General features: G+C 39.4%; 1 protein-coding gene across 1 annotated transcript in view; it reads right to left on the bottom strand.

Moving 5' to 3' along the window:
- Positions 1–12359, bottom strand: part of FREM1 (FRAS1 related extracellular matrix 1) — a 182673-nt gene that overhangs the window by 89674 nt on the left and 80640 nt on the right. Inside the window, exons 17-18 of the mRNA XM_006163834.1 lie at positions 6739–6991; positions 956–1150 (exon numbers count right to left, since the gene is read on the bottom strand). Of these exons, the coding sequence (XP_006163896.1) occupies positions 956–1150; positions 6739–6991 (448 nt within the window). The remainder of the gene's footprint in view (positions 1–955; positions 1151–6738; positions 6992–12359) is intronic.

Here is a 12359-nt window from a genome sequence, read left to right as displayed (position 1 = left end):
ACATTTCCATGGGAGATGAGCATTTCCTTTACAGTGAAAACATTCAGGGGTAATGGCTGGAATTTAATTTGACTTATGGAATTATATTTGTTTTCTTGTACAAACGAGCAAAACAATAATGGAAAGACAGCAGAAATACTAAATGTGCCAGTACAGCCCTTTAGTCATTCTCAAGGAACTCTGATTTCCCTTGTGTCTCTATAGAAGTGACAAATGAAAATAAGAATTGCCAAACTGTTTTAATGATAAGCCACTAAATGTAGTTTATGTACTCTTCAAGATCAGTTGTTACCTCTGTTTGTCAGAGCGTTAATTGCCTGAGAGCTATTATGAATTGCTCGTAACGAACATTTTTTTCGTGCCTTGGTGCTTAATTATTCTGCTGGGATAATGCTTCCTTTCCAGAACATTGCTTGGGAGATAGTTTGCAAATTACAATAACATTCATACATATGCTTGTATTTTTTTCTGAGAAGCAGAACATATACATAATGCCTATGAAGAGATGACTTTCTAAAAAGCAAATAAGGTTAAATGTATATAAATGGTCTCTCTGGTATACGCATTCTGTTCTAATAGAAATTATTATGGATAAAATAAATTACTCTCTCTCTCTCTGGCAGGCAAATGGTATTTTCCCATGTGAAATAAAACAAAAATATTTGAGGATTCTAATGTCCTTGTCCCAACACACACACACACACACACACACACACACACACACATTCTTTCTCCAGATAGAAATGCTTAATATTTAATTAAGTAAATTCGTTTGTCCTGTAATCTTTATAGAGTTGGAGTTTATCACAAATTTGGATTAAGGTAATTATTGGAGGGCAGTTCTGTATGGTGTCTTCTATTTTGACAGTAAATTATACGTGTTGTATTATTTCACTGAACCACAGGTATGATGCAAGGTAAGATAACAGTTCTTTAACAAAAAAAATATTTTCACCTATTGCAATTGAAGGTGGTTGGTTGTCTACTGGATGTATTGTGATGTTAAGATCATAGGTTGGAAAGGACTTGTGACCAGGAACAGATAGATTAGGTCCATTGTAGCAACAGCCATTGACAAAAGGGCCAGCTTCTCCATCCGAGACCACCAAGGTAATGGTGTCAAAACAAGGCTGCAGGCCAGTCTCGCCACCTGGAAGACACAAGCATAGCTGACACTGGACTTTTTAAAAATATAGACTATCCAAGATGAAATCTACCCACACTTCTTCCGCAACTACTGAATGGCAAGAAAGGAATTTACATGGGGAAAACCCAATCTTATTACTATAAAATTAAATGTCGTCATCAAAATAATTCAGAATAGCTTGCCCATCTGTTGCCTCTGGTGAAATCCCTGCCAGCCAGCCATCACCATATGGAGGGGCAAACAGGACTAATGAGGGTCTGACAGTTCACGAACAAACAAGGGAGAGACGTGAAGCTGGACTCGTGATGGCTGCATGCTTCTCTTACAGTCGTTTGGTACCGTGAGTAGCTTCAGGGGAGGCAGAAGTTATCCTTGTCCTCTTGGTAATTGTCTTCCCATTTTCATTAACCACCTTAAATGAACAACCATCCACTACATAGCACTTATGAGAAACAGAGGATACTAGATAAAAGACATACAAATATAATCTACATTTTTGTCATTTTGTCAATACTTTCCTTGCTATGTACTAGTCAAGATGGCTTTAAAAAATATAAACAGTGGGCCAACTGGATGGTGCAGTGGTTAAGGCAGCTGGATCCCATATGGCCAAGTGTCAGTTCAAGTTCTGGACCTAAGGCTTAGAAAATATGCCAGACATGTATGTGTGCGCATGTACACACCCAAAATCCTGAGAGGAGAAGGGATTTTGTCATGGCCATGCCTTATAGAAAAAACTAAAAAATAAAATTAAATAGTGACGGGAAAGAAATGGGATTTAGCTTTCTCTTCTTCTTTTTAGTCTTCAGGAGTTAGGTCTATGAGATTCAAAATGGCCCCAATTTAGGTACTGAGAGGAAGAAGGAAGAAAATGTCAGGATTAGATTATGAGTGAATAGGACAATCTACTCTTGGGTTACTAACAGCACAGAGTAGGAAAGCTTGTCATCCAGGGGACAGACTTTCTTCACATGGGCGTTTAGTAATTCTCATGCATCACCTTGAAAGTCCCCAGAAGGAAGCAAGTGATGCCTTGGGTGTCAATAAGACTAGAGCACAAAAGACCAGAGACATCAGCTCCTCACTGGGTACACTGGTCAAATCTACAGAGTACTATTTTTAAAAAATGACAAGAAAAATCTAGTGATAATATTATTGAGCAAATAAATTATTAAAAGATGAGAAAACTGATCTTAAAAGAAAAAACAGTGCTGGGTCAGCCCAGTAGCTTTGTGGTTAAAGAGTCGGATTCCACGTGGCTAACCACAATTCATATCCTGGTCCCTGTGTCTTGAAGAATATGCCAAGCATGTGTGTGTGAGAGTGTGCCCCAAATCCCAACAGGATGCAAAAGTGGAAGAGAAAGAATTGGGGCCCAGGGGGTGAATTCTCTTTCTCCTTCCCTCTCTCTTCTCTCAACTGCTCTGTCTCTCCCTCTGGCAAGTGCACGTGCCCTTGTAGGAAATTGAAGGAAAGAGGAAAAGCAGTATTGAAGTTGAGAAAGTTAGAAAGAAACAATCAGCCTTCAACTTGAGGAGTCAAAACAAAGAGGCTTGGGAACCAACAGTTAGCATAATGGCTATGCCGCTGGACTCCCACGTAGTCAACCACAGTTCGCGTCCCAGACCCGGTGGCTTAGAACTCACGCTGGGTGCGTGTGCGTGCGTGCCCAAGATCCCGAGAGGAGAATGGAGGAGAAGAGATTGCGGCATGACCATCCCCCCTGGGGGGGTGATTTTTCGCTTTCTGTCTCTATGTCTCTCTGTCTGGCGAGCACACGTGCCCTATAGTGAAAAAAAAAAAAAAAAAAAAAAAACCTCTCAAAAAAAAAAAGAGGCTTTTTACCCATTATATTTATTTTTTAAAAAATGGCTTAAAATATTATTCGTTATTCACTCAAGTTAAGTATTTAATGCCTACTGTGTGATAATTAGTGCTCTAAGCTCTCCAGCAGAGAAAAAAGCAGATATTTTGAAACTGTCAAAATGTACTTCAAAAGGATGTCAGAGGCCCACTGTGCCTGGGGAACTGACAGTTTAATGGCAGGGAGGGCGTGCGGTATGGTTAGACTAGCACGCATTCACAGATGTATGTATGTTTTAGGTAAGCACACAAAGTTGTTACTATTAAACCTTTTTTTTTTAACCCATCAAATGTTAATTTTGCTTATTTCAGTCTGATTATGTATAAGGCACTCAGGGTGATGGAGAAAGTGTTGACTGACAGTGATGCAGAGACAAGGCAGATACACCAGGAAAAGTCCAAAATGTCTTTCCAGATGGCTTTGCTGGCTTTGTACTGAGCACCGAAGGATGAGTAAGATTTTACCAGACAGAGAAGGCAGAGAATTGGGATGTGGAAGAGAGGATCTGTAGGGAATGAGAACTTGAGGCGAGGGGGGGGGGAATGAAAGATTTAAAAAAAGGGCAAACATAGCACATTCATTAACTGTAATTTATCTATAATGGAAGCATGGGGTATATTTAATAAATAGTGAGAAAAACCCGAGTGGAAGATCTCTTAATGGAATGATTCTAAAAATGTGACTTACACTTTAAAATACTGGGCCAGACAGTAGCACAGCAAGAGAGCCAGATCCCCCATGGCCGACTGCAATTCAGATCTGGCCCTGGTGACCTAAAAAATACATTCACGTATGTGCCCAAAATCCTGACAGGAAGGAGAGATGGAGGACAAAGGATTGTGGCATGACTATGCCCCAGTGGGGTTGTCTCTCTTTCTCTTTGGTGAGTGCATGCACCCTCTAGTAACAACAACAAAATGTTAATCATAATGTTATTTAAAAGAAAAATTTGGGGGGCCAGCAGGTAGCGTGGTAATTAAGACTCTAGATTCGCACATGGCTGATCATAATTCAAGTCCTGGATTTAGCAGCTTGAAAATTTTGTGTTCATCCAAAATCCCAAGAGGAAAATCAAAGAGAAGGGACTGTGGTACAGCCATTTTCCTTGGGAGTGATTTCTCACTTTTCCTCTCTCTGTCTCCAGCGAGTACACACACCCTATGGGAAAAAAAAATTCACTTAGTAAGCTTGTATTTATAACTTCACAGTATTTCATAGATATTTCAATAAACATTTTAGAAAATAATATAAGTGAAAAAGTCATCTGCAAAATTGCATGTACAACACAATTGCAACCATATCAAAAAATCACGATTAGAACAAATAAGATGCTATATTAACAGTGACTATCTTTTGAGATGTGTAATAAAGTGATTTTTCAAAACTTAATTACACTGTCCCATTCTTTCCAAGTTTGATACATTGGCAAGTATTATTTTTATAATTACAGAAAGCAAATAAAGTAATGCTGATGAAATTATTCTTGACTGGCCTTTATACTCAACACAAGAGCAGGCCAGATAATTCACTGGAACTTCAGATCTGACAACACTGTAATTCTTTATATTTATCCCAGAAATGCTAAATAACCACCAACTAAGAATGACTGTTGCAAAAAAATTGTTTAAATATCAAAATATTCTTTAAATCCAATATTTTTTCTAATTTAGTAAAATAACTAAAACTCTATATAAAGTAATTTTCCCCAATGTTCTACTACGTCTTATGAAAAAATACTGGCTAACATTCCCTTACACAGCCAACACACTTGAAGGGATTTAGAAATTAATATACCTGTTGTTTGGCACCAAAGAGAAGACAGATTCATCTCACCCCTAATTTACCTGTGCTGCCCAAGCCTGCCAAGGATGGCAAAATTATGTATAGACAATACTCATTGGTCTTTGTAGCCCTTTCCTGTTTCCTGCTGATTTTTTTGAAATCTTTTGGGGAAATCAAAAGAATTATCTAGCTCTAATCTCTCAAGAGACATTGAGAGACATCAAGCCAGTAAACTATGCTTCCCAAGACAAAGAAATAACCAATGAAAACTTTCCTAAGACTAAAAACAAATAAGAGAATAGGGAGACACAAGTGAAAAAAAAAAAAAAAAGAAGTCTAAAAGACTGATTAAAATGTCACCTATTAAACTAGTCAGCCATAAGACAACCGACATTCTAATAAATCATTTTTTCCCAAGCTACACTTAAAAAAAATCTTGTTTCAAAGCGTTTTTTCAAATTAATCTTAAACTATTTTCATCCCTCTTTCTTGAATTCTCTCCTCACTTCTCCACTTGAATTCTCTATGCATCTTCCAAAATGAAAATGGCTGGAATTCTGATAGCTCTTATTTCCTTACACACTCAATCGCGGTCCTTTATGGAACTTTCAGTTAACGAGACATATGGATGAGTAAACAGAAAATAGTAACACAGTGCGATCAAAGCCAGGAAGAGGAAGTAGAAGGTATGATACCTGAGGAAGTGTTCCCCACCCAGACCTCAGGTGTGCAAGTGGAGATGGCACGCTGACGTGCAGATGTTTTACATCCTCCTAGTATGTGATGGGTCTGTGAGCCCATTCGAGTAAAAAGCCTTCAAACAAAGTTCTGGATTACAATCCACTGTAGCCCCACACTACCTAATCCTGTGCCTTACAGATGTCAGATGCTGGATTTTCTTTAAAGGATTATTTATTTATTTAATTCCATTGTTGTTGTTGTTGTTGTTATTATTATTATTATTATTATTATTGGAAAGGTTTTTGCTATAGGGCATGTGTGCTCACCAGAAAGAGAGAGACAAAAAGCAAGAAATCACCCCCAAAGGTGGAAGGCATTGCTACAATCCCTTCTCTTCCATTCTCCTCTCAGGATCTTGGGCACAGATGCACACGTGCCTGGCATGAGTTTAAACCACCGGGTCCGGGACTCGAACCATGGTTGACTACATGGGAGTCCAGCAACATAGCCATTATGCCAATTGCTGGTCCCAATTATTATTATTTTTTAATTTAACCAGAGAAAGGGAAAGAAGAAAGCAAGCCACCAGGTCCGGGACTCAAACCACAGTGGGCCATGTAGGAATCCAGTGCCTTTAACCACCACACCATCTGCTGTCCCCACCAGAAGCTGAATTAACATTCTCTGAGCATGTCACACGAGGGACAATATAATACAAAGTCAGCAATATAAGTACCGTGCTAAAGACAAGCGTTTGCTGTATAGTTAATCTGTGCTCAACTGTCGTGGGCTGTGGGCAAGTCATACAATCTGTGAGTCTTCATCTTTGTTTTTCAGGACCTCAAAACACACACAAGTTACTTCTGAAGAGCTAAGTGGTAATCAGTAAATTATTTTAGTTAATAATATAATTACTTAGGATACTTACTTCAGGTATTTCTATTATGATTTATCGGTCCATAAGCTAGGACAGTCAAATAAGTCTTCAAATTGACCAAAAGAAGGGCTACGCAGTAGCATCAAGAACACAGCAGCAAGTAACACCTCCCTTTTCGCCACTGTTGGGAAGTCCTGAGATCAGAAATACTTCTGTACCGTAATCAGACTTGAAAAATGGAATACAGGCTGCCGCTGCTGCTTCTTTTTGTTTGTTTTTAATGGAAGCAAGCATTGAGACTGGCAGACTATCAGAGCCCTCAGTAGAGTGGAACAAAGGCTCTCCCATGGCTTGGAACCCCTTGCTAGTTGCGATGCCATCACTTACCCGTGTGCTGATATGTCACAGCCCCTGTTATAACATCCCCCTGGGAGAATTGGTCCACCGTGACTCCAGCTCTCCTCACCACCCCATGCTGAGGTTCTCGAGCAATCACAAACATCAGTTTCAAATCGTCACTGTCCACATCAGTAGCAAAAATGTATTTGGAGGTGATGACCACCTCTCCACCCTCTGCGCAATGCATCGTGGGGATGAGGTCAGCCTTTAGGACGGGTGGCTCATCGTTTACAGGGAATACCTAAGCAGAGTTCAAAAAACAAAAAAAAAGGTGCACGTTTTTCAAGAAAAAGAAAGAAAGGACAAATTGCCCAACTAGTAACCCATAGCTCATAGTCATTATGACAGGCATTTTCAATCTTCCAGACACATGAAACAATAGCCATGGAATTCGGCCAGGCGGTCTGCATCTTTTAACTTTCCCCATATGAACCATCTTTCAAGAAATGCCCCACACGAGAGACATTTTAGGTAGGAATGGGAGAATATGGTTTGGGTTTGGGACTCAAAACTCTCTCTTGTTTCTAGACAGACAAAATATAAATGTAATAAAGCACTATTCACAAAAATAAACGGAATATCCTTCAATAAATTCACACACATTCTGGAGGAATTCTGTTTTTTGTGGTCTGATACATTTACACTTACTGTCTCAGAGTTATTTTTATTTCAGATTACTTGGTGATTACAAAGCATTCCTCCTCCCTCAACTTCCGCCACCCAGGAAGTTTCTCTGAGCTTACAATAAGCAGCAGCTGCATTTCAAACAGTTTGAATTAAATTTGAAACTCCATAACCATTCAATCAATGCCAGGTTTCAACTTCACAAAACATTTTCTTCTCACTCATGAAAACAAAGCTCCAAGTAGAAAGGAAAGGAAAGCAACATGGGATCACACTGGCTCTCTGCATTTTAAAGACAATGCAAAAATTGTAAAATTCAGTCTTCTCGATGGGAATGAAGGACATTTGTTCTGAGTTCACAGACACAACCTGGTATGTGCTGCAAGGTTATTTGTCAAATCTGGCCTGTGAATACTCTCGTTGCTACGTTTCTTTATCAAACGCTTCAGCCACAGTGATCTTTTCTAGTCACCGCTCTGCCAGAACCTTCCACGGCTTCCAGTGCTTTTCCTAGAATTCTCTGGCCTCATGGGGTGGGTTGCCACTCCATTCCATTTTCACCAGCACACATTCCGCACCATCCGATGCCCTCAAGTAACCTCTCTTCTGCCTGCCCAGTATGCGCTGTCCCACATCCCTTAGCTTGGCTAACTCTTCCTTCAGGCTCCATGTGGATTTCTTAAGGAAGCCATCCTTGACCACTCAAGCTAATTTTGGGGCTTCTCTGATTCACTGTCTTTCAGCACCCTGTTTGTTTATAGAACACACCTAACTTTCAACCAATTATCTTGATGATCATCTTGTTTTGTTTTTTTGTTTTAAAAGCAGGGTCTCAAAAAAAAATGGTAAGTGCTGGCAAGGCTGTGGTGAAAAGGAACTCTCCTACACTGTTGGTGGGAATGTAAATTAGTCCAGCCACTGTGGAAAACAATATGGAGGTTCCTCAAAGATCTGCAAATAGAACTACCATATGATCCAGCAATTCCACTCTTGGGTATCTACCCAAAGAATAGGAAACACACAGTCAGAAAGGTGCTTGCACATCTGTTTATCCCAGCATTATTCACAATTGCTAAGACGTGGAACCAATCCAAATGTCCACGAACAGATGAATGGATTGAAAAAGTGCAGTACATATACTCTATGCAATACTACTCAGCCATAAAAAAACAAGACCCTGGCATTTGATAGGAAGTGGATGAATATGGAAGATTTACTGTTAAGTGAAGCAAGCCAGACTATGAAAGAGAGACATTCTATGTCTCCACTCAACATATACTGACTGTTCATACTCTATGGTAGAAGCTGAAAGATTAGTGTATATGGAAGCATGAAAAATGGTTATGGATACTGGAGACAGTGTGGAAAGAGGGCGAGAGAAAGGGGAGCTTGAGAGGAAGGGAATCAAAGAGAAAAATAGAGAGGCAAGACATTCATGGAAAATAGAAATGGATGATTATCTGTTGATGATAATGTGTATAGCATCTTCAACTGGACTAGTGTGAAGAGTATTCATGTTGGATAAATTCACTTTACAAGTTGTAGTAATGTAAAGTGATTAGATATATAAAATAAAATTTTTAAATTTCAACATTAAAAAAGGTTTAATGTCCTCCCCACAAAAATATAAACAAACAAGTAAATAAGTAAAAATAAGACAGAGTCTCACAATGTCAATATCCTTCTGCCTCAGCCTCCCAGCTCCACCACACTTGACTCTCTCAGGCAGAGTCTTGCTCTGTTCCCTAAGCTGGCCTTCAACACATATCCTTCAGCATCCCAAGTTGCTGGGATTAAAGGCACATGCTGCAGCATCCAGTCTCCAAGTTGGACCAGTCATCAAACCTAGACCTCCCATCTGCTCCCAGCCTATGGAGCACAATGACTTAATGGTGCCCAGCACCATGGCTAGGCTGGTGATAATCTGTATAATACCTGTCTGCATCCCTGGCCTTTTACCTCTAGAAGAATAAGGACCTTGCTTGTCGTGTTCATCATCATATTCTAAACATCTAGCCTAAGACCTGGCATTTAGAAGGAACTTATTAAAATCTTTGTGAAACAAATGAGTGACTGTATCTATACATATATGCCCTGGTTACTCTATTTAAACAGGCTAACAACTTTGTAACAAGCACATATGAAATTATATTGACACTTTCCTTTAATGGGTAGAGGGATGAAGTGATGGAAACCCTAGGCTGAGTTATTTAATCAAAGGTTAGGAAAGCATATACTATTCTCTATTTTTATATTGACTTATCTAAAAAAGGTATCTTTGTTCATGTCTTCTGAATGAATTCATTAAAGATCCTCTTGATTATTATTCTTGATGCTAAGGAATCTCCCTAATAAATTCAATGATGAACATCTTGCAGTAGTTTACTAAAGAGCCTTAGCTTTCAAATGGATAATAAAATCCAACAGCAATAGAACGAAGAACACTCTTCTGAGAGAAAAAAAAATCACATATGCTTGCCCCCAAATTGACTATATCTCTGTTTGCTCTGTTTGGCTTTCAAAGACCATGCTTTTTCATTTCAAGAGTAATAATAAACAGATTATTTTCCAAAATGCACTGCTTATCGTTAGTAATAAAAAAGATGGTCATGGATGGAAGATAGCATTGGGGTAACTTTACTCAAATTCACCTCAAAAGTAAATTTACCTTTCAGGGGAAAAATGTAACTCCAAAAATCTTTCTCTGTATGTAAGTTTCCCAATAAAGAAAATTTTCCTTTTTGAAGTTGAACTAACAAATTGCTCTTCATTCAGACCTCAGAGGCCATTATAAGGAGTAAATGGGAAATGAAAGGAAGAGGCTCTGCATCGAACCGGGCACAGCGAACACTCAGGACCCGCAGCGAGCATGATCTTTACAACTACACAGTAATGGAGAAGCACAGCAGTGGCGAGGAGGGAAGAACCGTGAAGGTGCCAGCCCAAGTCCACACTGTCAAACTAATGACTTTGAGCAAGCCACTGAACCTTCATAAGTGTGTCTTTAGCTATATAATAGGGGTAGTTCCTTCCCTTTCTACTTCTTAAAACAGTAGATGTAGGTGCCCATTGTTTATAAATTACTAACTATAAACTGTCTCATGGTTACATATATATACATATATAGATATACACACACACACACACACACACATATATATACATATACATATACATATATATACACACACACACATATGTATGTGTGTGTGTGTGTATACGTATATATTATATTTCTTACCCAATAGGGGCACGCACTCACCAGAGAGAGACAAAGAAAGAGAAAGGGAAAATGATACATCATTCCCCGAGGGGTATAACCATATCTCAATCCCTTCTCCTCTCAGGATTCTGGGCATGCACGCACACACACCCGGTGTGATTATTAAGCTGATGGGTCCAAAGCTCAAATCCCAGCCAATCATGTGGGAATCCAGTGCCTTAACCACCGTGCTAACTGCTGATTCCAAAACATATCTTTATTACCGCTAATAGTAATTTTAAAAATTTTTTCCTAGAGGGCACATGCACTTGCCAGTGAGAAACAGGAAGATAGAGAGAGGGGAAGAAAGTACCCCTCAACAGACCACGGTCTTGCTGCAATCCCTTCTCCATTTCTCCACCCTCCTGGAATTTGGGGCACACACACACATATGCCCAGTGTGTTTTACAAGCTGCCAGAGTGGAGATTTGAACCACATGGTTGTTCAACTCCTTTAACCACCATTCAAAGGGCCAATGCTGAATAATAATATTATATCACAAAGACCTGACAACATTCAAACAGAAAGAGACAGAATTTAATACAATCAATATAATTAGTCATTATTCAGGGAAGTCTCTCCTCCCCCACCTTCCTTCGTCATTAACATAAATACCTGCAAATCCTGACTTATGCTCCTAGTCCTGAATGACCACTCCACAGAGAAACTTGGGGTTCCTAAAGTGCTTTCGGTATGTACTCAACTTTTATCTGCAAATTTTTCTTCATTTGTCAAAAGGAGGGGAAATGATCTCAAACATACCTCATGCCAAACACTCACAAACACTATAACATGCATACACTGCTTCATCCATTTGAGAGGGGAAACCCCGGTGATGCTACCCTAACTTGCTGGCAGCTGCTAAATACATGGTTCTCAGAGCTACCATTCAAAAGTACTATAAATAGTTTATACATGAAACCAATCACTTTTTTCCTTTTTGAGATACTTTTTGGTATAGGACATGTGCATTTACCAGAGAGACAGAGAGACAGAAAGTAAGAAATCACCTCCTGGAGGGATGGCCATGCTGCAATCCCTTCTCCATTCTTCTCCTGGGACATTGGGCACACATGCACATGTGCCTGGCATGAATTTTAAGCTACCAGATCTGGGATTCAGACTGTAATAGGCTATGTGGAGTCCAGTGATGTAACCATTACACCACTTGCTGGTGCCAAAAATTAATCACTTTTAAAAATAGATGTCTGGAAGGTTCCACATGGCTCCTGTGAACTAGGTATCACAGGGCACAAGAGAAATGAAGACTTTCTACTGATAATTGAGCCTCCAGCAAACAAGCTAGCGGCAGAAACAGCCAGGCCTTCAGAAGAAGGTTCCACATGGCTCCTGTGAACTAAAAGGATCTAAGAGCACTGTAGCTAAACATCTAAATACTAATAGGGTTAAAATATTTCTCAATATCTACTGAATCTGCTGCAACAGTGATCACAACAGAACGGTAACAAGATTCTAGTTCACCTCTGTCTGCTTGCTCCTGAACATTCAGACTGAATTTCAAGAATTTGAAAGAAACACACCATCCATCAGATGACAAGAAATCACCGCCAGATCACAAGAAATATGGGAAAACAAGAAAATACCTCTCCTCCAAGGGAAAAGAGTAACTCTTCTTCTTCCACAAGCAGTTCAGTGAAAATCATGGAAATGTCTGATAAGGAATTTAGAACATTCATAATGTCAAAGCTAACAGAGATGGAA

The sequence above is a fragment of the Tupaia chinensis genome, unplaced genomic scaffold, assembly GCF_000334495.1.
Source record: "Tupaia chinensis unplaced genomic scaffold, TupChi_1.0 Scaffold143247_2, whole genome shotgun sequence".
In the NCBI taxonomy this organism is placed as follows: Eukaryota; Metazoa; Chordata; class Mammalia; order Scandentia; family Tupaiidae; genus Tupaia; species Tupaia belangeri.
Note: the sequence above shows the minus strand (reverse complement) of the source record. Positions and strands in the feature narration are given on the sequence as shown.